Source organism: Tiliqua scincoides, chromosome 7 (assembly GCF_035046505.1).
Source record: "Tiliqua scincoides isolate rTilSci1 chromosome 7, rTilSci1.hap2, whole genome shotgun sequence".
Taxonomy (NCBI): Eukaryota; Metazoa; Chordata; class Lepidosauria; order Squamata; family Scincidae; genus Tiliqua; species Tiliqua scincoides.
In genome coordinates this window covers 57,405,417-57,431,396 of record NC_089827.1, presented here as the reverse complement: position 1 = coordinate 57,431,396, position 25,980 = coordinate 57,405,417, and the positions used below count along the sequence as shown (strand labels likewise).

The 25,980-nt window shown below is 45.9% G+C and overlaps 1 protein-coding gene across 1 annotated transcript in view; it reads right to left on the bottom strand.

Annotated features, from left to right (window-relative positions):
• Positions 1 to 25,980, bottom strand: part of CACNA1I (calcium voltage-gated channel subunit alpha1 I) — a 301,200-nt gene that overhangs the window by 10,702 nt on the left and 264,518 nt on the right. The window contains exons 26-33 of the mRNA XM_066634415.1: positions 24,494 to 24,603; positions 22,225 to 22,358; positions 20,758 to 20,828; positions 13,166 to 13,244; positions 10,734 to 10,855; positions 4,706 to 5,026; positions 3,941 to 4,087; positions 1,389 to 1,502 (exon numbers count right to left, since the gene is read on the bottom strand). Coding sequence (XP_066490512.1) covers positions 1,389 to 1,502; positions 3,941 to 4,087; positions 4,706 to 5,026; positions 10,734 to 10,855; positions 13,166 to 13,244; positions 20,758 to 20,828; positions 22,225 to 22,358; positions 24,494 to 24,603 — 1,098 coding nt within the window. The remainder of the gene's footprint in view (positions 1 to 1,388; positions 1,503 to 3,940; positions 4,088 to 4,705; positions 5,027 to 10,733; positions 10,856 to 13,165; positions 13,245 to 20,757; positions 20,829 to 22,224; positions 22,359 to 24,493; positions 24,604 to 25,980) is intronic.

Genomic DNA, 25,980 nt, shown 5'->3' with positions numbered 1-25,980 from the left:
TCCAGAGCCCTGCATAGTGATGCAGTGGTTTCAGACTAAGATTAATGCTGGAATCAGAGGACAATAAATGGGATAATAACAATTTTCTACTTCTGCTTCTCTAATTGTTGACAATCCACAGTTTGTCTCCCTGCTTCACCTTAGGGTGTTGTTTCAATGTCAGGTTCCCTGCCCCTCCACCTCCTCCCATGCTGGGAACTCAACAGCAAAGGGGGTGGGGTAAGGCAAACTGGGTTCAATTCCTGCCCAAGATAACATACTATACTTAGATATGCCGCAGGTAACCTTTTTCACAGTCTTGGGTCATACACAGTGCCAGAAGTCAGTACTGAGTCATAACCCCAAACCCTTAGTTCCTTTCACTACGGGCTCCTTCCTGGGTGGGCTGCTCACAAGTACCTTTTACTTTCCAGAGGCCTAGGAGGAGTGGCCAGGCCCGACAAGGTACTCCCTTTAGGCTGGAGCCAGCGGAATTGAGAACTGTTGGAACTGCACTCTTGCTGGTCCCTACGTTTTCTCCTCATTCTGCTATATCAGAATTCTGAAGGTACAGGTTGAGTCTCATTATTTGCAAGGGTTCTGTTCCCAGAACTCACATGAATGGCAAAAATCGCATTAAAGCAAATCCATTTAAAAAACAATGTCCTTTTGCTAGTTGATTTAAAAAGTCTTGCTGACCTTTATGATGTAAGATAGAGGCAATCCATCAATCAGTCTGTGTCCAGGCACTTAGAAAGGCTTCACTTGGAGCCAACAACCCCTCTCTTCACCAATGCAAAATGATTATCTTTCTTTCACATGCTCAGGGGGAAGGGAGGGGTCGCGTGCCTTGGAGTGAAGCTGTTTTGCCTGGAGAGAGAATAACTGTTGGATTGTCAGCCGGCTGCCCTCTCTTGCATTAATGAGGCTATTGTTAAATGACTGGTTCCCTTTAATTTAAGAACCCTTCTCATTGTTTTGAGTCAGAAAAATCTATGGATTTTTCAATGGATGAGAAATCCATGGATAATTAGACCTGTAATAGATTGCATGACTATCTCTCTACAACATTAAGAAAAGCGGTTTTTAAAACTGTGATTTTAAAGGGATGTGTTTTTCCACTTCTTCAGGGATCAGCACATTCCTTCTCATTTGCAGTGGCCATTCATGTTGAGTCAAATTTGTGTATAAAAACTCAGTGTATAACAAGGTTGGACCTGTACTCAACTCATGCTATCTAATCAATTCAGTCATGGTAGATCATCACTCCCTTTCCTCCTGCCCCAGTTCCCCACCTTGCAGAATTTTCCTCTAAGGAGAAAATATATCTTTGCTCCTGTATGACTCTTGGAATATGGTGAAGTTCAAGCACTGGAGTATGTGCACAGAAGGTCTCTGAACGCTTTTACCTTAGTTTCCATAGGGCTTGGCTGGTCAGCACTGTGGTTATCTCCATCATCCCCTAGCAAGACAGAGGACTTATCAGAGTTGAGCGATAAGGCTTCCATTTCAGCCAGCTGGACCTGCAGTAAAGGGAAAAAAACCATCACATAACACAACTTGATTCCATCTCTCAACCAGTCATATTCCTCTAAGGAATAGTGTGAAGGGAAGAAGAAACACATGAGATTTATGGAGTCCTAACCCAATTCTGCATACGATGATAAGAGCTTGTTTCTGGAAGGGAAGAAAAAAAATGAAACAAAAACAGAGTCTGGAATTTCTCATGGATTGTCCCAGTTGAAGCATTCACTAAAATATCTTCTTTGGGAGACAGGTGGAGAGAAGATCTTTCATCCAGCCCTAGGAATTTTGGCACCATGCTCCATGACTCGAGTTGTAAATTAGGGGTGGAGAGACAGGGAAGCTTCAGACAGAAGATACGGCAGTTCTACTCTGGGGTCAGCTGAGAAAAAAGACTCCCAGTCTGTGGAAAGGAAAGTCTGTCCTAGTAAAATAGGCTAGGATGCTGATGCCTCCGTTCCACCAGCAACAACCATGCTTTATAAAATCCATATCAAATTCATTTAGTTGATCACCTCTTGCCTTGGCCTTTTCCACCTACTCCCTTTTAGTTTCCCAGCTGCTTCTTCTTCTTTTTTCCTAATTCCAGTGTGCTAGGGCCAGAACCCAAAATATTATCCTGTACTTCACTGTCATTCCATGTCCCTATTCCGCTCCCCCTTGTTCTCTTCATTCTACTGAACAAGATACTCTTCCTCATTTTCAAGTATTCATCCCCTTCATCTTTTGCTCATTTTCCTCCCCATCTTAACTTTACATGCCGTCATCCTCCCTCCATTTTCTCCTGCTTCATTCCTTGGATTAGCTTTTCCTCTCCATTTTGGAGTGGTTTTTTCCTCTTATTTTTTTTTCCCTATGACCCAGCCTACCTATCCTCTTCTTCAAAAGGTATCTCTTTCATTTAGTGCTGGTCTCTGGAGAACTCCTGCTAATCTATTCTGACAGCTGATCTTTTCTGGTTGTATTTTATCTGTATTATCTTGTCCTAGTTTGTAGGGCTCCTCGGGCAAGGTTCTTGCTTTCCTGTGTTTGCACAGAACTGTGAATGCATGTGGTGCATGTAAATAGTGACAAAGGATGATATGGAGAGCTGATGGCTTTGGACAGGAAGTATAACAGAATCAGTGGCAGTGCCATATGTTAGGACTCCTTCAGACTGATCGTTCATTGGAATGAATGGAAACAATGCCTGAAGTAGATTTCCAAGAGGGTAATCTATCATCCATGATGAAATTCAGCACAAGGACACAATGACTGCAATCTTCATACTACTAACACCACAGTGCAGTGCTTCCATGGAAGCTATCTACAGAACTACTCTGGTTAGAGTATTATGGATGATGGGCACAATCCAGTGCATAGCTATGTGCATTTAAATCCCATTGAGATTAATGGGACTTGCGTTTGCTTACTGGTGTACTGGATTGTGTCCAAAGTTCTGTAAAATGGAAGATTTTACCAGTACAAATAACAACCCAAACATTTAAAAAGAAAAGGAGAAAAAAAAAAAGAAAGACCACAGTTACACCACATCAACAAATGACACAACTACCAGCCACAATATCTATACACACATAGTAAAACTGCTCCTTGTCTGGAAACATTCAACTAACTAGTTTCATCAGCTATCACACTCATAACTGAATTTCATATCAAGACACCCTTATCTGTGCCCCTCCAAGGGATGGAGACATTAAATCTACAAAAGACTGGTTGGTTGGCAACCTTCAGTCTCGAAAGACTATGGTATAAGCCTACAGCACCCGGTATTCCCATCCAAGTACTAACCAGGCCTGACCCTGCTTAGCTTCTGAGATCAGACGAGATCAGGCATGTGCAGGATAACAGGGTAACAAAAGACTGTAGGACAGCCTTTCCTGACCCATAACTATTTAAAATTTCATTTGATTACAAATTCTAGAACAGGTAATCTTGTAGTCCTGTTATTTTGCAAAAAGTGTCAGCATTTCACTTAAAGTCCAGTACAAAAAGAAGCACCTGAGAAATTTATAAAGAGAAAAATGCATTATGCTCAAAGCTACAATGCGCCATTATGCGTCAACAGAACTTGTGAGGATAATTAAGCCCTCTGTATACCACCAATCCAAATTGCTAGCACATATGCCAACCTCAGAAAGGTATATGATGAAGTTAGACTCAATGCCCAACCCTAACTAACTTTCCAGTGCTGATGCTTCTTTATGCCCTCCTTGTTGGTCCAATCTTTTGGTTCCGCCTTCTGCCATTACAAATATACCTGTCCTATGGCCAAGGATGCCACTTCAGGAATGCACTTTGGCAACAAAACTCAAAGCTTCTGTCTACATCATCCACAACCTGGAGACCATCCCAGGGAGATCTCAAGTGCGTAAGGGTATGCCTGTGTGTTCTTGCACGCGTGGGGGGTCCCCCTCCCAAATCCTCGCACGCAGGTTACCTCTTGCTTGTCATGGTTACACTTCTCGCACATGGCCGGCGAGGAGTAATGATGGAAGACGGAGCCCGATAGGTTATCGATGATCATTAACTCCCCGTCGAAGGAGTCCTTAATAATTAAAGAGACACTGTCCAGCCATAAGTTCTCCTAGGGGACAAGAAAGGGGGGAGGATGGGAGAAATTATTTTAAGAACTCCAAGTTTTTGCCTGCTTGTTTTCTTTTGTGTGAATTCAGGGCTACCTTCTGCCAACCTGCACTGCGAACAGCCACATTAAAATTTGGACGGCTACTAGAAGTATATGAACTTATGAAATATGAAAGAGGAGGCAGAATGTGGTCCTGCATGTTTATGTAAAATGGAGGGGCTATATGGTCAATTACAGTGCAGGGAGGGGCACAGTGGAAGTTTCCTATCCCAATTTTGCAAGTGTTCCTCAGCCTTGCCCTGTGGAACCCCCTCTATGCTTTGTTAACATACCCCAACTAATGTACCTTAACCCTGCCTTCTAAGTAGCCCTTTTTGTTCTGACCCTGGACTTCTCACAGCATCCTGAATTCAATCCTGTACAGCACCCCTTGCTATTCCAAGTGCTGGCTCTACGTGACTGTTACTGTGCCAGAATACCCAGCTTACAGCTGAATGCAAGCCTGCCGTGCGATATTGAATTTTCCCCACCAGAACAAGTTAGTCAACTGAGCTGCCTTTACTCTCCCCATAGCAATGTGCCAAAGACTTGCTAGAAAGCAAAAGAAGTTCCACCCACCTGTGCAGGAGAGTAACATGCCATGCATAGGTGTCCTTCGGGGTCTATTCTCCCGCCTCCTCCATCATGCCCAGAACCTGGTGAGGCAGAGGTACGGGGGCACAGCCCATGGGCCATCTCAAGCTCGATCTCGGCATCCATTTCTGCATCCTCTTGCGCTTCCTTGTTGCTGTCGTCTAGGTGTTTCATGAGGACCGCTACAACTACATTGATGAGGACAAACTGGGCCGTGAGCACGAAGCTAACAAAGTAGAGGGGCGAGATGAACTGCAGGTTGCTGAGACAGCTCCGGTCATCATGGGTGCAGTCACGCAGCGTGTCCTTGAGGGTTAAAGTCAGGCCCAAGGGGGAAGAAAACCAAATGGAACACCACCACGACACACACATATAAAGAGGAAGTAAGAAAAGGCTGAAGTAATGACTGCTTCCACAGTCAAAACACATAGCGATGTTACACAGAACTTAGGACCCAATTATCCCAATTATTCTGGGGGCTGGGGATAAGAATAGGCCCTCCGTTTGGCTGTACTTGTCATAAGAGGCGACTAAACAGCCACCGGGTAGATGGGACTCGTCAGCCTGGGAAGGCAGCTCATCTGAGAGAAGGAAAACTCTGATCCCAAACCTCCACTGCCTTGTGGCTACATCCAGTTATGGAAAAGGCTTCAGGAGTCAACCTCGAGGCAAAATCCGGAGCCGGAGTCCCTGAGGCAGTTCATGGCTGAACACAGTCATGTTCTGGCAACTCCTGCGACGCTGCTGGAACCAACCGTATTGGCCTCTGCCTTTCCATTGGACCATTTCAGCGACGTGGAGAGGGGGGATTTGCTGCATGGGTAACAGCCTATCCTCCATACCTACTTTACCCAGGCTTCGCACACTGGAGAGGACACTCTGTTCCAGAACCACCATTCAGAGCGTGACACCATAGTCTTCCGAGACTGAAGGATGCCAACAACAGGACCCAATTGGATCCTTTCCGCCACCCATCGATGCAGCAATGCCAAAATGGTGACCGCTGCATGTTATTGTAAGGTAGTGGTGGTTCCAGAGGTCTCCTCTAGGTAAAGGAACAATAATTCCCTTACCTGGAGGTAGGCGTCCATGGAGCAGAGCCATCTACTTGCACATGCGACAGCTATTTTGTTGGCTGGATCCAACCCGCAGGATCTGGCCCAGGAAGGGGGTTAGGATATCGGCACTGCTGTTGCTGCTGATTCCACCTGCTCCTGGGATTCGATCCACCCATCCCCGCCTCTCTCTGCCACCATTTTGCCCCACACACCACCCACCCTCCCACCATCCCCTCTCTCCAAAATCATCCAGCAGTGAGAGATGTGTTGTCAGGCCACTGATGCTGCTGGCAGCATGCTAAGTCACGCACTGTCAGAGTGCCTTTTGCAATAGGTGCTGACTGCTTTATGGAAGTCAACACAATTGCAGAGGACCCAACATCTTGTGGATCATGAGTATAAGACTGGGCTGTTAGTCCCCTCAATATATAAAGCAATCTGGACACTGAACCTCCTCACTTCTGTAATTCCCAGTGTTTCCTGGAATCTGATTGGTTGATATTTTAATACCAGTCAATTCCATCTAACCCCCCAACTGGCCACACATTTATTCCAAACCATCCCAGCCTCACTACAGTTAAGTTGTGGTTTAAACTCCCACTGTGGTTTGATCCTGCTCACTGTGTTTGTTTAAAACATTTAATCAGGTCTATGCCCTCAAGAAACTGTTGGGAAAATTTCCTGTTTTCCTCCTCTGAAAAGATATATTGCGCAGGGTCAGCAATTTAGCATGGAAAGCGATCTTTCATTCCTATCACTATGGAAACCACTTTGTAGACTTTTTTTTTAGAAGTGTTGTATAAATATTTTTAATAATAATAATTTAAGTGGCGAGAGTTTATGAGAAGGTAGGGGGGATTTCTGGGGTCCATGCCACCCCTCAGGAGAGTTCATCCATGTGCTTTTGTGGCATAGTTCTGGTCCAATTGTTAAAAGCATATACATAGTAGTCTGTTAAAAGTACAGATATGTAACATTTCCCCAAATGCAGTCACATATCATGGTAGTATCGTCTAATACAGCCATTTTCAGCTCATGGCACACTGACAAGGCACTAAAATTGTCAAGGCACACTACCAGTTTTTTACTTACATTAAATTACTACATTACAGTTAATCTTGAATTAATAAAATTAATACAATTAAATCATTACATGACAAAAAAAAAATTGACAAGAAGCACGGGGAGGGAAGTATATGTGGTTTCTGAAAAGGATGAAAAATCTTATGTTCAGATTCTTATCAAAAGTGCCAGAAAGTGTTGGCAAAGACAGGGCAGGTTGATCACATAGCGGGTGAGGAGAATAGATTGAAACAGGTGCAGGATTAAACTGGGGGTTGGGGGGGAGAGAGAATGTGAGGCAGTGATTCTGTATCTTTGGAAGGTGCGGACAAGTGAGGGGAGGGACAGTAAGAGAGTTGCCAACTGTGATTGTGAGATTTGGGGGGGGGGATATGCCTGGGGAAGGGGGTGGGGGAGAAGAGGAGAGAGAAGTGCCAATTGCCTGCTTGTGTATTTGAGAAAAAAAGAGTGCAACCAAAAACCCAATTCTATGCATGCCTGCTCAGAAGTAAGCCCCATTATAGTCAATGGGGCTTATTCCCAGGTAAGTGTGGATGGGCTAGCACCCCCAGAGCCCAATCCTATGCATGCCTGCTTAGAAGAAAGCTCCATTATAGTCAATGGGGCTTACTCCCAGGAAAGTGTGGATAGGATAGTGGCCCAGCGCCCTTCCTCTAAAAGCCCCAAAGTGCAGGGAGGGTCACTTTGGGGAGTTGCAGGCAAACTGGCAAGGAAAAGGGACTTTCAGGGACCCTTTTCAGCCAGCCAGTCCTTAGGCTGGGGGCCTCAGCAGACTTGCTCGCTGTGTACCTGCGTGCCCGCTTCTGGCTCCTTCTTCTCACTCACTCTGCAGCTCCCACCTCCTGGCTCCTCCAGGCTTCTCTGGTTGGGCAATCAGCACGTAGGCAGACAACAACCGCCTTCATGCCCAACCCTATGCATGTCTACTCAGAAGTAAGCCCCATAGTAGCCAATGGGGCTTACTCCCAGGAAAGTGACGATCAGGTTGCAGCCTGAGTCGTGCTCAGTAGCAGGAGCAAGCTCCAAGCGGACTCTTCAGCTGCTGTATGGGATGCAAAGCAGCTGCAACCAGCCCTTTCCCTGGCTGCTCCCTTGCTTGTTCTCCCTGCCGCGGGAGGCTCAAAGCAGCCACTTCTTCTGCATGCAGATGCGCAGCTGCTGCCTGCCTGCTCTGATCCTGCGGCACACCTGAGACAGCCTCGTGGCACACCAGTGTGCCGCGTCACAGCAGTTGAAAACCGCTGGTCTAATATATTAAAAATGAAATACTGAAAATTTTGAAATGAATGGGGACCCACCTGAAATTGGCTCGCGACCCACCTAGTGAGTCCTGAATCACAGTTTGAGAAACACTCACATAGACAATTGTTATATGATACTTCAGAATGGCAATTTATTTAAGAATGGTAAGAAGGATAATCACATCGGTCTGTGCTAGGAGGTTCGAAATTCTCTTCCCTTCCCTTCCTTTTCCACTTGCCAGGTCCTGCTTCACAAATACAGATCTCACAAAGGTCTGATAATACTCTGAATATGCACCATCTGCCCAAAGCAATCTTACAGCCCAGTCCAATGCTGGGCTTATGCTGATGGATCATGAGATTTGTCAATGTAAGCCATGTTCAGCAGTGCAAAAACCGCACTGATGTCATGTGCTTTTGCAGCTGCTGGTGCAAATGGCTGGAGGCCCTGCACATGTGCCAGTGACAAGCAGATGACCCGCAGGAGCAGATAAGGTGTCAGCAGGGGCGGTTTGGGTAAGGATTGGGAATGGATGGGCTGAAATGGGGTGGTTCAGACATGAGAGGGGAACGATCTTGGTGGCAGCCAGGAGTTTGCTTCTCAGCCTGACATTTGAGTTTCCTTGGACTTATGCCAGAAAAATAGGTGGTTAGGTCCGAGGAGACCCACTGGAAGTCAGGGAGCCAACAGGGAGGTAAGTAAAAATATTTTTTTTTCAGCACCATCAGCAGTGCCGCATGCTATGAGATGGTGGGAAGTAGAATTGAGTTGTTAACCCTTGTGCAGCTCAATCCTTTCCAGCGCTGGCACAGTGGGACCATACGTTCCATGCTGTATCCAGTGTATCCAGCACTGGTCAGGAACAGGCTGGAGGTTTCCTTGGGGTAAAGGAACCTTTGTCCCCTTACCCTGTGTTGAGCCCCAGCCTGCCCAATGGGGCTGCTCGGATCTACGCCAGTGAAATAGCTGGCACAAATTCGAGAAACAGGGCTTCTAGGCCTGGGAAAGGTCAATCCTCTGCCAATCCTGCCCCCTCCTGGGTCTGATCCAACCCCCCCGCCCCGGTTTCACCCTTCCCTCACCCTGTTACATTCTATAGCTGCATCTTTGGGTTATTTTTGCCTAAGTGCAGAACTTAGCATTTGTCTCTGTTGAACTTCCAGCCCAGTCCGATGGGCTCATAGTGCTGGCAGAGCTAGCATTCCATCACTGTTATTGGAGTTGCAAAAGTGGTTCTGGCAGTGTATGGAGTTGTTTGCTGCCAGATCACTGGTGGTAAAGCCAGAGGTTTCCTGTGCTTGTTGGAGGAGTGCCATGGACCCATCAACGGAGGTGGCAGAATGAGGGTGGAACAATTTAGTGAGGCAGGTGGTGGGGGGTTGGGATGGGGTGGTGATGGAGGCAGGTGGAGAGAGGATTGGACTCTAGAAGGGAGTGAGTTTGGTGGCAGAAGCGGCCACCAAATCATTACCCCCTTCCTGGGCCTGATCCACAGTCACCTCTACTTGCACCAGTGATTTTGCTGGCACAGATCCAAGTAAACCCTCCCACACCTCACAGCCTTACCCTGACCTCAGTGACTGTTGTCCCCCCTCCAGGATGCAGTGGTAGCCTTTTTGGTGCTGCTGCACCCGGGGGGGGGGGGGAGAGAATAGGACTGGGCTCTTTGTCTTATTTGTTTCAGCCCAGTATTCCATTCTGCCGAGATCTTCCTGAATGATTCTACTGTTTTCTATTGTGTTTGCTATTCTTTACAGCTTGGTGTCATCAGCAAATTTGATGAGGCTTCCTTGTATCCCTTCATTCAAATGATTGATGAAGATGTTAAAGAGAACTGGTCCCAAAACTGAACCCAGCATTTTGACTGCTGCTGTCACATGGAGTCAACTGGCATGTTTTCATGTGAGGTCTCTACAAACCCATTTGGTATTCAGCTCTCAAGTGCATTGTCAACAAAAATTGCTAGTCATTCTTGACCAATTACTACATTCCCTACAGTGGTGGGCTCTCCGAACCAAACTATTCAAGGGTGTGCCCTTCCACCCTGACACACCATCTGGAACATTCACCACTGATGCTTTGATGTGGAGCTCACTGCTGTTCTCTTAAAATCAGTTTGTTCACACAAACTTTCTGGAGCAGCTAGACATGTTCAAAGCACTGAAATTCTTGTTACTGTCTTTGAATGGTCACTTAGATCAGATTCTAACAAACAATACACTCCGGAGTAGGGACAGAATGCTAAACAAAGCTCAGGAAACTTCTGAGGTCAGGTCTATGTGTTCACAGAACTCCACTATATGTGACTGCACAGAGAGCTCAAGGCTATGCACCTCTACTCAGAAGTCACATTATCGTCAGTGGGGCTTATTCCTAGGTGAGTGTGGATAGGATTGCAGCCAGAGAATATGAAGAAGAAATCCCTTCTTCCATTCTCCTTCCACATTGCTGAATATTACCAGATGACCTTCTGCAGGAATCCCAGGTATACATGCCCTACTGTCACTGTCCAGATACTTCACAACACCCATTCTCTCTTTCTCTCAAACACACACTGCCAATAAGCACTGATCTGTTTTTCATTTCAGGACAGTTTCTTGAGGCCAGTTTCCATCAGCAGCCTAACTTACCTTCATGATTCCATTCCAGTTGTCACCAGTGGAGACCTGGAAAAGTGTGAGGAAGGCCATCCCAAAGTTCTCAAAGGTGGCATGGCGACTCATGCCCTCACAGGGGTTCTCATCATTGCACACTGAAAAGAAGAGATTTATAAGAATATAAGAAGAGTCCCGCTGGATCAGGCCAAAGGACCATCTAGTACAGCTTCCTGTATCTCACAGTGGCCCACCAGTGGCCCACCAGGGAGCACAGAAGAGAACAAGAGAGTGCCACTTCCTAGTGCCACTTTCTTGATTTATATTATTCTCAGAAAAGGCCAAAGCTGAAAAGATGACTTCTTGCAATAATGCACTTCAACTCTGAGCTTATAACAAAGCTAACAGTATACAAAAATAGCTTTTGCATGCTTCTTTTGGTCAACCTGCTGAAATGGCTAAAACGATTAACTTCAGAATGAATTGACAAACTTTGGAAAATATCCTGAATGCATAAGTATAAAAAATGGCATTCCTGCAATATTTGATGTAAGTTACTTTCCAAGTTTCTGTCTTCCCTTATTACATTTGGAAGGGCCAAAAAATATTTTTTCCATTGCTCTTGGACCATCCCCTGGAAAAATGTTGTGTTTTCATTAAAATTAATGGACTATTACATGCATAGGCCGCAGACAGCAAATGAAGTCAGAGCCAGCAAGGGTTACAAAGGAAGGTCCTGGACATCTAATCCACTTAAGATAACAGATTCCAAGCAACTACTTGATATAAGGCTTAGGGCCAAACTGCATGCTACAATCAATGCATGCGCTTGTTGTTTCTGTTTTTGTTTCATATAGAATGGGGGGGGGGGGAGAACAGTAAGTGATCTTCATTTAGTTCCTGCCATGGTTTTCTATTCTAGTCAAGCTTCTCATGCCCTATTTACAGGTGTTTTGTTTTTTAAACTTGGCTTTCATTAATCCTCAGTTAAGAGGGCTGAGAGGACGACGCTCCTAGGAGCAAGGAAGGGGGAGGAACAAGGGGTGGGGAGGCTGAGGCAAGGGGTAGATCAGCCAGAGACTGGTGATGATGAACGCCGGATCCTATGACCTTTAGCGGCAGCCTCCCTGCTCCATTTCTCTTGAACTTGCACCAGCAAAATTTCGGGTGCAAGTCTGAGGAGACCCATTGTGGAGTGGGAGGCTTATGGAACTGTAAGGGAATTTAAACCCCATTTCCCTTCCAAAGCCTCCTGATCCACCTGCCTCCTGAAAAGCATACATCTTTTCAGCATCGCTGTATCAGTGTGTGTGGGGGGGAGGGGAGGGGTTAGGATTGGGCTGTAAGTTTCCCTCCCAGAAGAAATAACAGTCACAAGGAGCTGCAATCTGAATTGGAACCACAGTGAGGCCAAAGTGTTAAAGCCTTCCTTCTCCTCACACTGTGGTCCCCATCCTGACTCCTCCCTCTTCTGTGGCTGCTATTTCAGAATGCCTGTCTGTGGCACTGATACCCCAGACTGATGTCCAACTGACTTGGGATGCATTTCAGTGGAGGATTGGGAGGTTTAGCCAAAAGGATATTATGAGTTTAAGGAGGGATTTTAAGGGGAAGAAGTGTGTGTCACCAGCGTACTTCAATCTGCAAACATTGCCATTTAATACACAGTAAAATCCCAATAATCTGGCATCCAATACTGTGGCAGTCCCAATAGTCCAGTATCAAAATGAACATGGAAGTGATTGAATCACTGCAAAAAACAAGTTGCAAGGAAGCAGCGGAAGCAGCTGAACCTGGCAAATCTGGCCAGGACTGAATCTGCCACTGGCACTGTGTGACACTGGATGGTCCTTGCACTTTCTCTAGCTGTTTCAATTATACTGCATAGTCCTTTGAATCTTTTTCACCCACTTGGTGTGTAGTGATGGCATCAAAGGTGCTGGTGGTAAGAAAAAGCATAAAAAGGAAGGAGGCTTTTGCCAGCAACTAGGTAGAAAAACAAATAGGGAGCAACTAAAGCCCTTTTCCGAAAAACACTGGCACACCCTCCTCTTCATTTTCTCAGCAATGGTACACGGTTCGAGTGTTAGGAAAATACAAGACACTTGCTGCTGGAAGAAAGGCTTTTGAATTGCCTGCAGCAACCGCGTAATGACTGCATTCTCTGCACAACATAATGCTCACCTGGAAAGGCCCCTACTGAGCATTCTGCAGGGTTCATATTTAAGAGAAATCACAGTGTTCCCAGTTCACTGAGGTAGCGGCACAGAAGGCAAGACCCACTCATCAATGAAACAGACTAAGCGTGGGCCAATAAAACATGCAACAAGATGCACTAGATTCCTGAAGAGAACAAAGAAATCCAGCTCTATGATTCAGTTAATGTGAAGCCTAATGCATTATGGGAATCCTGCCTGCCTCCTGAATTCTGTGACTCACCTAAATGCACTTTATGTTGGAAAACTTACCAAGTTTCCCAAAGAGCTCCACTCCTAGAGCAGCATAGATGAAAAACAGGAGCATAAAGAGCAATCCAAGGTTCCCCACCTAGAAGAAAATCAAACCGTGTCAGCCAAAACAAATCACCTGAGACACAATCAACAACCTGAGTATTCTTTATTTACTCCCTTTAGAAGAATTTCAGAGTACTATGAAGACACAAGCTGCCTAAATGGGTCAAAGTCACCCACAAGAAAAATTGTGATTTTGCACCCCACAACTCAGGGCCTAATCCTATCCAACTTTCCAGCACTGATGCAGCTGTGCCTATGGGACTTGAACTGCAGCCTGTGTTGGGGGGACAGTCATGGAGGCCTCCTCAAGATAAGGGGACATTAGTTCCCTTATTTTGGGGTTGCATTGTGGCTGCATTTGTACTAGAAAGTTGAATAGGATTGGGCCCTCAGTCCAGTTCTGCTACAGTATGGTGGGATTTACTCACAGCTTGTGATTCTCACAAATAATTCAAAGGTCCCATTTGCCATAGTGGTGGGGTGGGTGGGAACATTGGCTTTGTGCAGAAACATTGGCTGAATTATTCCTGAGCTAGTTTCTGAAAAACCAGGGATGGAGGAAACTGTATCCATACAATCTCAACTCACCAATGCATGAATTTCTTCTTCTCTCATAGGACATTATATAGGTGTGGAAGGAAGATTTTAGAGCTGCAGTTCTGCCCTAAAATGCTGCATCTTGCCCTAATGAATATACAGTAAGCCTTCCTGAACACATTTGGATTTGGGGGAGCCTCTGTTGCATGTGCTGTTGAACAGTTTATGTTGATTATGTGAAATCTTTTAAATTATCCCTTGCACAAATTCACAATCTCCTCATTGCTCAACTGTAGAGCCATGTTTGAGTTTGCTAGGCTGTGTGTGTAGCCCAGAAACACAGGAAGCTTCCCATAGTAGGAATGATGCAGTTAGCAAAACAATGACAGCCCCCCCCCCCATCCTCAGAAGGTCCTGCAGTTGGGTAAGGACATCATTTTGTACAGCTTGGAGATATCATGCTGTATTTTTCGCAAGGATCTGATGTTCAGGGGAACTATCTCTGCTCCCTGAAGAATGACCTATGTAGAAGTGGTCAAGAAAGAGGAAAAAAGGACATACAGTGAAAGGCTTGTACAAGAACATGTCAGGGAGAAGGATGTACTTTTGAAGTACTTGTTCTGCCATAGTTAATAAATCTTAACTAGAACATAAAAATGTTATTGGTAATTTGGTTGTCCCCTGAAGAGTCAAAAATGGGCAAAAAATGGAATTGCAACCCAATCACTTAAATGGGGAACATTTTATTACTGTCTTCAGTAAAACTCTCAATGTGGCCTTGACAGTGGCTTCATCATTACTCCTTTTATAATGCAACTTTATTAAGTGACACTGCCCTTTGCCTGGGAAAGAAGTAGGAAGACCCAGAAAATGATTCTGTTCTATCAAGACTCCTCCAGTTCTTAAACAGCAACACAGCACAGGCTAGCCAAGAACACTCCTTTAGATGCTGGCAACACGACTGAATGACTGTAAGTGAAATGTGAAATGTATGATTGCATTTCTGCCTCTAAGCTTCTTTTTAGAGTGTCACTGCCACGAAGGCCCCCAACTCAGACCAAGACCATAGATTGGGTTTTATGTACTCTTCTGTTTCCCCCATAAAAACATTCCTCTCCCAGCTGCTAGTTGGCCTGGTGCAAAAATCATATGGGCACAAACAGTATGATCAAATGGCAATTTTTATGGGTGAGTTTTTTTAATATTTATTTATTTATTTATATTCCGCCTTTCTCCCCGAAAGGGCATCCAAGGCAGCTACCAATGGGGCACTTTTACCAATGGGGCACTTTTTGCTTTGATCCTGTGCTAAGCCCATCAATTTAGGATGCATTTAATGTAACACATAATTTGGCCCTCAGAGTCAAGTGGAGAGTCATTTGTCAAAAAATTCCCCCAAAGTGAAAAATCACTGATGTTTCTCTATAATAGAAAATCTTGGTTTTGACCAGTTTCTCACGGGTGTTAACTTTGACAATTTTCACCCAGAGCCATTTTACACAAGTGGCTGCTCATGTGAAACTGAGGTGGCTGCATGAGGTTTTTACCGCCTCTGCAGGACTGTGTGAATTCTCCCTCTGAACATTTATAAAGCTGGGAGGATTGAGGGCCTTGTGCCCGAGGCACCTGACTGACCACCTGGAAGGTTCAAGGTCAGCTCCAGGCTCTGGCACGAATTTGAATTCAAGAACAGCAATCTTTCTGGGCCATAATTCCCCTGTTTCTAAACTAAGGACAGGAATCTTGTGTTGTGTTGACTTTTTTCACAACACAAAAGGATGGTCCTTCTATCTATTTGTACACACCACATAGAAGGCTAGAGCATCAGTCTACAACCTGGTACAGCATTAGCTGTCTTGCATTATGAGTAGAGGTGGATGAAAATTGGGTAGAGGTGGGCCCATTGGGAAAGCAAGTAAGGTGGTAATAATAATAAATAATAATAATAATAATAGGTTTTATTTTTTCAAGGATTTTGGTGTTTTCCAAAGTTTGAGGCACAGAAAGTAGAGTTATGTGTTTTTATTCCAAGGGCATATTTTTATAAATTTTAATTGTAAACATTAATCACTTTAAAAGTGTACTATGTGGGTGATATAGGTGGTATAGTGCCAGTAAATGCAGCCACATGCATGTAGAAGTGTTAGAGAATTTTTGTGTGTGTGCAAATTTTGTTTTGTTTTTGTTTTTTTACAAAAATGAGAAGTACAGAAAGCAGTGTTATGTATTTTTATTTCTTTATCAGTGAAAAAAAACCCCACTTCTAATTATGGGACTAAATGCGAGACCAAAGACCACGGCAGCTGAGAAAACATACCAAAGGCTGCCCTCTTATAAAAGGTGATGTGCCGGCCTCTGCTCCTCCTACATCCTTTGAATTGAAAAGGATGAACAGAAGAGAAAGTGTGGAGGAGAGGAAAATGTCTCCATCTAGCCTACCATTTGAGACACTCTTCTCTTCTCCACACTTCCTCTTCTGCTCATCTTCCTCTTCCTTTTCCAATCTAGGGAGCTGGAGGAGTAGCAGCAGCAGCAGTGGAGGTGGATGTGCCCCACCAATCTGCTTCCTAAGGCAGCCACGGGTAGCCCAATCCTGAGCTTCCTGGGGGGCCCAGGTTCAGCGGCACCGAGAACGGCTGCTGCCGGATCCTGTGCACCCTGGACTACTGTGGGAGGCGCCTTGGGAGAAGGGGACTTTTGTCCCCTTCCCCTGGGTAAGGTAAGCACCCCTGCAATGGGGCTACTCACTCAAGGTAAAGGCGCTCGTGTAGGGCGCGGAGCCGTCCACGAGTGCCTTGGATCCTGCGGAGCAGAGCTCCGTGGACCCGCCTCCCTCCCTCCCCTGGCACACCTCCAGCCCGCCCCCTTCCCCACATCACGCTTCTGCGTCATGCCTCCCTCTGCCCTTTCTCCGCCCCTGCTGGCCACCCCCCTCCCCGGAACGCCTCCTCCCCGCCCCCTCCCCTGCTTACCGTGCCGTGGCTCGGTGGTCCATGAGACCGTCAAGCCGTGGAGGCTGGGCGACAGCCCCACGCTAGCCCAGCACCGACTGGCACTGGGCTAGCATGGGCAGGAGCCTGGTGGAGAGGCTTGCAAACATGCCTTATGGCACGTTTGCGACAGTGCTCGGTGGCATGAAGCTGTGCCGCCAAGCACAAGTTGGCCTCATGAATGGGCTGGCTCTGGAAGAGCACTGCAAGCAGTAAGTCTCAGGTGTAACTGTTCAAGGCAGACTCACAGCCTTACCTCATTCACAGACAGTGACAGCTTATCTGACATATTCTTGTTCATTTTCAGACAAGACAGATTGCTGAATTTCTGGAGGAGTGATCTGATCTATGATCAATAGAGCTCTGGGCTGCCATTATTCCTTCCTTAACAATTCTTTCCAAAGTAGCAAAGGAAAAAAGTCTCCATTTCTAAAGTCACACATCCATCATAGGTAATTCTGTCATCCTCCTCTTGGCTTGGTAGGTATTGGCAACCTTCAGTCTTGAAAGACTATGGTATCGCGCTCTGAAAGGTGGTTCTGGCACAGCGTCTAGTGTGGCTGAAAAGGCCAATTCGGGAGTGACAATCCCTTCCACACCGGGAGCAAGTGCAGTCTGTCCCTGGTCTGTCTCCCTGGCTATGGGCCTTCCTTCTTTGCCTCTTAGCCTCAGACTGTTGGCAAAGTGTCTCTTCAAACTGGGAAAGGCCATGCTGCACAGCCTGCCTCCAAGCGGGCCGCTCAGAGGCCAGGGTTTCCCACTTGTTGAGGTCCATCCCTAAGGCCTTCAGATCCCTCTTGCAGATGTCCTTGTATTGCAGCTGTGGTCTACCTGTAGGGCGCTTTCCTTGCACGAGTTCTCCATAGAGGAGATCCTTTGGGATCCGGCCATCATCCATTCTCACGACATGACCAAGCCAACGCAGGCGTCTCTGTTTCAGCAGTGAATACATGCTAGGGATTCCAGCACGTTCCAGGACTGTGTTGTTTGGAACTTTGTCCTGCCAGGTGATGCCGAGGATGCGTCGGAGGCAGCGCATGTGGAAAGCGCTCAGTTTCCTCTCCTGTTGTGAGCGAAGAGTCCATGACTCGCTGCAGTACAGAAGTGTACTCAGGACGCAAGCTCTGTAGACCTGGATCTTGGTATGTTCCGTCAGCTTCTTGTTGGACCAGACTCTCTTTGTGAGTCTGGAAAATGTGGTAGCTGCTTTACCGATGCGCTTGTTTAGCTCGGTTTCGAGAGAATGAGTGTCGGAGATCGTTGAGCCAAGGTACACAAAGTCATGGACAACCTCCAGTTCATGCTCAGAGATTGTAATGCAGGGAGGTGAGTCCACATCCTGAACCATGACCTGTGTTTTCTTCAGGCTGATTGTCAGTCCAAAATCTTGGCAGGCCTTGCTAAAACGATCCATGAGCTGCTGGAGATCTTTGGCAGAGTGGGTAGTGACAGCTGCATCGTCGGCAAAGAGGAAGTCACGCAGACATTTCAGCTGGACTTTGGATTTTGCTCTCAGTCTGGAGAGGTTGAAGAGCTTTCCGTCTGATCTGGTCCGGAGATAGATGCCTTCTGTTGCAGTTCCAAAGGCCTGCTTCAGCAGGACAGCGAAGAAAATCCCAAACAAGGTTGGTGCTAGAACACAGCCCTGCTTCACTCCGCTTCGGATGTCAAAAGGGTCTGATGTGGAGCCATCGAAGACAACAGTGCCCTTCATGTCCTTGTGGAAAGATCTGATGATGCTGAGGAGCCTGGGTGGACATCCAATCTTGGGGAGAATCTTGAAGAGGCCGTCTCTTGGCTTGATACCCACAATAATACCCACAATGCCTATAAATTTCTGTAAATTTAAGCTCCTGTTACATATCACCCTGACGACCTTTATGAAACAAAAATTCAGTTTCCTTTAGGGTTTGAGGAATGGTGGGGGAGCAGGTTGGGAACAGGAAAACATGGGCTAGGAAACAGTTTAAATGTCCACGTCCACCCGCTTGCTGCTTCTCTGATTGCAATCGCCCCTCTGAAAGCAGCTATTCAAAAGGGGCATCAGGGCGACAGTACACATAGGGTCTAGTTCGGCCTTGAGAATCTCATTTTTGAAAAAGCTGGTTTCTAGCCCTCATTCTTGAAGAGGCTGGGCAGGAAAAAATGAAGTCAGCTGTTGCCAAACCTTCAGAAGACACAGAAGGTTATATGCTGATGCTCCTTACCCTCTGCTCTTCTGTCAAAGATCCTTATCCTCTGTCAAACTCCCCACTCAAAGATGCAGCAGACTGGCCTCCATTGCATCGCACAGGAGAGTTTTGGCTGCTGGATGTCTCCCCTGGGGTAGCGGGACATTTGTCCCCTTGGCCCAAGGATAAGCCCCAGCAGCCACTATGGGTCAACTCAGACCTGCACCAGAGATATTGCCAGTGCAGGTCTACATCGACCATGCAAATGAATCAGGCCCAGGAAGGGGTTTGCATTCAGCAGGCACTGCTACCAAATTTGCTCTTCCCAGGCCCAATCCTCCCATTTCCTGCTCATCTCCACCCTATTCCACCCCCATTCTGTTCTACCTCCTCCCTGCCCTCCCCCCACCCTGATCCACCCCCTGCGCTAGGTTTGCTTGGTCTGGTGGGCCTTCCGACATCCACTGGCACATGCAGGAAGGCTTCAGCCTTTCCACTGGCATGCAGGTTGATTGTGCTGCTCCAAAGTGCTTTAAGGCTGCTTTGCAGCAGCCTATGCTGGCAGAACGCAGGTTCTGCCAGCTCTCCAGTTAGATAAAATTGGGCCAAAATCAGTCAGTCAGTCAGTCAGTCAGTCAGTCAGTCAGTCAGTCAGATAAAATTGGGCCAAAAATAGTTCAGATTATTACACTACAAAAATCATAACGTGTTGCAGAACTTAGTAACTTCCTGCAAATCTGCATTTTAAAAAAATGTGAGCACAAAATGTATGTATTCTTAGCACAGAGTGCACCTAGCCTAGGGCATAGTGGAATTAAAAAAAAAAAGTCAAACGCACAAAAGGAAAGTAGCTGCAATATCATTTAACACTGTGTAAAAGTGCCATGTTAAATGAGGCTCAAATGGAGGAAAGAAGCTAAGGGATAAAGAGCTAATTGCCTGAAGATGGGTTCTCTTCCTGAAATGGGAAATGAAAATGAGGGCGTCTAATGGACATTAGTTTTCTTGAGCAACTGCAGAGTTTTTGCAAGTGGCAGGTATTCTGCATCAGTGTGCCTGGCACCTGCAGTCTACCCTGAGATGGAGCTGATCTGCTGTGAACCCAGTGGCTCCCCATTGCTATAGAAGTTCTTTCATGTCCGTTACTTCTCTACCCTCCATCTCATGTTGATCCCCCACTGAGCCTCCCAGTGTCCTGCACTATGGCATGGCACTGTGCCAGAGTGATGTCTAGAACTCATTAACAGGCACAAATGGGAGAAGATGCAACCAGACCGTGCCAACTGCTGATTAAGAGCTCTCCTACACAAAGAGTCCCATGAGCCCAAGGCCCATCTAGTCCCCCATTCCTGCAGTGAGGAAACACAAGCTACCTCTGGAAAGCCCCCAAACAGGAGAGAAAGGCATACAGTACTTCCCTCTCAACATTGCTCCTATGCAACTAGTACTCAGAAGCAGTTGAATCTAGAGGTTGCACACAGTAAGGTGGCTGCATCATGTTCTCTTATACTATGCCCTGAGGCCAAGTTGTATATTTCTACCCCACCATAGGTAGCCCAGGGAAATGTAACTTTGAAATGTAACTTTCAAATGTAACTTTGAAATGTAACTTTTCAAAAGAAGCATTGGATGTCTTTTTGGGAGAAGGGAGGGAGGGTCTCAGAAAGAGTTCTCAAAAAGAAAGGAAACAAGAAGATAACACTGTGTTTGTGTTCTTATTTCTCTGAATAAACAGAGTGGCTGTTGGGACTGGAGCACAGGCCTGCTTTCCTTTCCTTGTTGCAAGGCAGCCCATCTCAGAATGAAACACTTTGGACTCTGGAATGGCATGAGAAAAGGTTTCTTTTACCTGGGGCAGTGCTTGCACAACTGTGTCTAGTAAGGCCCGCATCCCAGTTGCCATCTTCAAGAGCTTCAGAACTGAAACAGGAAGGAGAGCAAAGCAGCAACTCAGCCTTGGCATTCATTTCCTCACGTTGGCAGCACATCAACTTGGGGATCTGCTCTTGACTTGCTTTCCTAATGAAATGCATTAAAGAACCCTCCCACCAACTCCCAGCTCATTATTTTTACCCACTTGCTTCATTTCTTAGCCTGGCTAATCTACATTTAATCCCTTCCTATGTCTCTCTGTGCCAGACCTCTTCCTGCTCTTCTCTCATTTGACTCCCACCATAATACTCTTTCTTTTCTTTTCCTCTTTTCCCAAGCAAAGTTTTGAGAACCATTAACTCTCATCATATGGGGAATGGAGGGGGAAAGGTGGCACCAATAAGGGCATTGCTAGATAAAACCCCTTTGGACATGCATCTGTCGGAGCACTACACACACCAAAATTCCACTTCTGCGCAGTGAAGGATTTTGCAATGGGCAAGCTTCCCTGCACTGGAATGGAACCAGCTAAAATACTGAGTTGTCAGTTTTTGGTTTGCTGAGTTTAGTGTTTTAATTGTTTTTGAAATTTTGTTTTAATTAAGTTGTTGGTGGCTTTGGGACTGGAAGGTGAAAAGAGGCTAGGATGGCCAGGAACTGTTGTGCTCCAAGGTTTCCAAGTCCACAGCAAGCACTCAGGAGCCCCAAGGTAGGGTGATTTCTAGCAATTCTGGCAAGCAGCACACTGCAGAGCACACAAGTATTGACGTTTCCCAGAGCTCCAGAAGCCCTCAGAAACTTCAGCACCAATGATTTTGCCACCCACTATGCCGCTATAATAAAGCTGCCACCACTGCTAGGTAATTGTCTGTGCGAAACGAGATTTAATTAATTATAATCCGACTCTCAGTTTTGATAAGGTTTAGATTCTGCTCATAATTAGCCGGGAGGACCCCCGTTTGTACTCCAGATGCCCCAATTCTTTGCAACTTTGGGAGCATCTCTAGTACAGATACATGTGAATTCATGTGATACGTGTGAATCCATCCTAATTATGACTGGCAAACTGAGGATGTGCTATAGCTGAGTTGGTTGAGCATGCTCCTGTGTGGAAAGCCTGCTTCAAAATTCACTCAGAGCTCAGAATATGGTGGCTGCACATTCATCACGTTCCAAGGACAAACTGGTCAAATTATAACTATAACTACACACAACTGTCACACTGGATAAACCAGAGTAAGATGACTGTCACTATATAGTCCTTGCACGCACACAGTAACGAACGAATTACACAAAATCAGGAACATGATTAGCAGAATGTGATCCATCACAGGGGCTCCATGATTTCAAGTCCTGCCTTAACTACCCTCTTACTAGTACCTTCTAACCCCCAAAGGCAGCTGTCTGTCAGTCTGTGCTCTGGGGCTCTCTCTGTTTTTCTAACCTCGGGCAATGCGCAGCACTCTCATGATGCGGATGATGGTGGGGTTGATGGGAAGGGCAGCGTTGATTTCAATCTCTTCCAGTGTGATGCCCATGACTGAGAGCAGAACAATGGCCAGGTCCAGTTGGTTCCACCTGTAAGAAATGGTGAAGAAGAATGGAGTTAAAAGATTAAAAAAAAAATCAGGTTATTGCTCTGGTTTTACTTCCAAAATGAGGTATAGTTTCTGCTCAGGTTGGGGCTGTAGGTTCGTGGTACACTATAGCAGTGTTATAGTGGTAGAGGAAGCCCTAAATTCAATCCCTGGTGTCCTCAGGTAGGGCAAGGAAAGACTCCCATCTGGAGAGGTGGAAAATCAATGTCAGGAGGCATAGGCAATATGCTCAGCGATATGGAGCAATAATCTGCTCAGCGGAGGACAATTTAGGATTTTGTATTAATCAATTCTTTTTGGAATAAACATGTAAATCTGTATTACTTGATTTACATTGCAGTCTGGGGAAAGGTGGTATAGAAATGTTCTGAATAAATAAAATCCTATGGATCTACTCCTTTACTCTGAAGTAAGTTCCATTGTATTCACTCCCAGGAACATAGTGTACGATTGCAGACTTACAGCACAATCCTGAGCTGCCCAGTGTGAGGGGCTGCAGCAGTGCCAAAAATGGCTGCTGCAGCATCCTGAGCGGATTCTGGGTAGCACTGGCAACTCCTCAGAAGAAGGGGACTTTTGTCCCCTTCCCTGGGTAAAGCTACTCGATTCTATGGTGACCCAAGTGTAGACAAAGCTCCACCGGTTCCGCCTCCCTCCCACCCTGCTCCCTCCCCTGGCACACCTCCTCCCCACCCTCTCCTTGCCCTCCGCCCACCCTAGCACACCTCCTCTTCGCCTCCCCCCATGCCCTCATCTACCTCTCCGCGGAGCAGTTGAGCAGCAGCAGTCAACCAGCACTAGCCCAACGCTAACCAGCGCTGAACTACCACTGGCGCTTACTGGTATTGAGGGCCACAGACGTGCCTTACAGTATGTTTGTGATAGTGCATGCCAGAGATAAGCCAATGCACACTGTTTAGGTTTGGACCCTTAATCGGTATCTTTTGTTGTGACTGTTCAGTTTATTCTTATGCATTTTTTGGTTTTTTATTAAATTTAATTTTTTTAACCAAACATTTTGTACTGGATTTTTTAAACAATACCTGCTTTATACTCAGCTAGACCAGTGGTCCACCTAACCCACTGATAGGCAACATGTCTATTGGTGGACTTTCTCAGACAAGCTTCCCAAGAGCCTTTCATCCTAAGAAGGTGAGGGATGCAAGGCATGTGGTTTACCCAGTGCCAATGGGTTGTGGGAGGCCATGGGGTAAAGCCGAATCCTAGGTCTACTCCTAATGATGCATTGGGTGCTACCACTACCAGAGGGTACAGATGGTTCTGGTCAGGGGTTGTTCTGGTCAAATGAGCTCTCTGATGGGCATGGACCCTTAGCCAGTGTCCAGTCTGGTAACCTATGGGAGGACACCCGAGCTTGAAAGTGGGTATATAGGAGAACAGGGAAACAAATACTTTATAAGGGCAGAGAGATGGAGAGGATAATGGTAAGTGACTATGGAGCTCTATTGAATGAACTGCTAAACTTGCAGCACAGTCCTATGTCTGTCTACTTAGAAGTACGTACCACTGAGTTCTCCCAAGTAAGTTTGTATAGGAGGCATTATGTCTTAGGAGGAGTGCTGTAGCTCAGTGGCAAAGCAGATGCTTCGCATGCAGACAAACTTAGACCCAATTTCCAAAATCTCCAGGTAGGTCTGAGAAAGATCCCTGTCTGAGGCCCTGGAGAGTCACTGCCAGTTCATGTAAATAGTACTGAACTAGACAGGCCAATGGTCTGACTCAGTACAAGGCAGCTTCCTATGTTTGTTACTATGTAAACCCTGGTGATCACGGGTTCTTGGGTGCTTCTTCCAGCACATTCAGGGAACTTCTTCCTCTTTTCTTTAACATTCAGGATTCTCATTACAGCCAATTTCCAACATACTGTAGTTTTTGCATTTAACGGATTTGCTTCCTCATCTCATCACTCATTTTTTTGACAGCAGTGAGCATCAGTTCTATGTCATCGACTGGAAAACATATTGGAAATGTGTCTCACAGATTTTCATTCAGTTCAGATAGCCGACGGTTGTGCTACGCCAAAGCAAATCTCTGAATATGCTGCCTGCTCTCTTCTGTGCCCCACAGTCTATGACCCGGATTCCTCCTGCTCACCTGTCTTTGAAGAAGCGTCTGAGCCCAAAGGCCACAAGCTTCAGAACAGCCTCCAGAACAAAGACTGTGGTGAACATGTAGTTGCAGTACTTGAGGGCAGTCTCCAGAGACTATGAAAGGAAGAAAAAGGGAACATTAATAGTATCAAGCTCCCTGGTTGCTCTGCGACTGGCTACAATTTAGGAGGAAGAAAACAGCCTAAAAACACACTGCAGTTGTGCACAACAGACATAACTATAGCAGTGAACCTGCTTCGAAAATGCACTCAGCACTCAGAAAACAATGGTGGCAGCAACGAAGTGGACACCTTGGCACAAGGGTGAAGAGGGAGGCAATCAGCATTTTATCTGAAGGATGTACATGTATTCTTTGAGGAGTGAAGGTTGGAGCAAAGCAGAATTCTCCCTAGAGCTGAATAACCCACATTCACTCCTGTTTGCAGGTGCACCTGCACACTCGCCATGTTCTTAAACAGTGGAGTATTGACATGAAAGATGTATCTTTGGTGGTGTACCTCCCTTGACATTATCATTCCTACTGTAGGGGTCCCTGCTGAAAAACTTTGCATGTTGTAACATTGTTTATGGTTCACAAATGCTTCCCCTTTCCATGCCTGGTTATTCTTTCGGTGTTTTTAGCAGGTTTAGTGACTTAAAAAAATTATTGCACCAAATTTGTAATTGGGAAAGAATCTCTCACATACACTAACTTTGCTATCATATGGAAAACATTTTCTTAAAAAGTGGGGAATGAAACCTGGAGGGCGGTCTCTTTAAAAGGGTGGTGTGTACAACATCGGAAAAAAATAAGCCATAAAACAACACTGAAAAGATGCCTCCGTTTGCAAAGGCTAGTGATTAGGTGGATTTGTGCATAAGTAGATTATAAAAATGTAAATTAAATTAATTGCTAAACATGAAAGAGGAGGAGAGGCACGATGATGGCTGGTTCAGAAGGAGTTGTGAAATGTTTGGTCAAATGATCACTCTAAGGGAGATAATTATAAGGTTGCTACCTCATTTCTGAGGTATTCATTTTTGGCGCTAAACACACCAAGGGCCAGATTCTAACCAGATTTCCAGCACTGATGCAGCTGTGCCAATGGGGAGTATCATGTGGGAGTAGCATGTGGTGGTGGGGGGCAGTCACGGAGGCCTCTTCAAGATGCAACCTTGGGGTTGCATTGTGGTTGCATTGGTGCTGGAAAGTTGGATTGGATGGTCCCAAGTATACATAGTATATTATACCAAGTATGGTATATTAGATGTGGATTGCATAAACTATTAGAGAAGTAGATATGCGAACAAACTACATAAAAATTGGCTAGTAAGGATGCATCCTAATGGTAACTTCATCGTTGCACATGAGCCACATTGCATTCCATGCCACAAGGCTATCAAGTCACTTTTCTGACTGAGATGCCCTGTTAATGACCTGATTCAGATGTCATGTGGAGCCATAGGGTGATCCTGGTCCCATGTGTCACA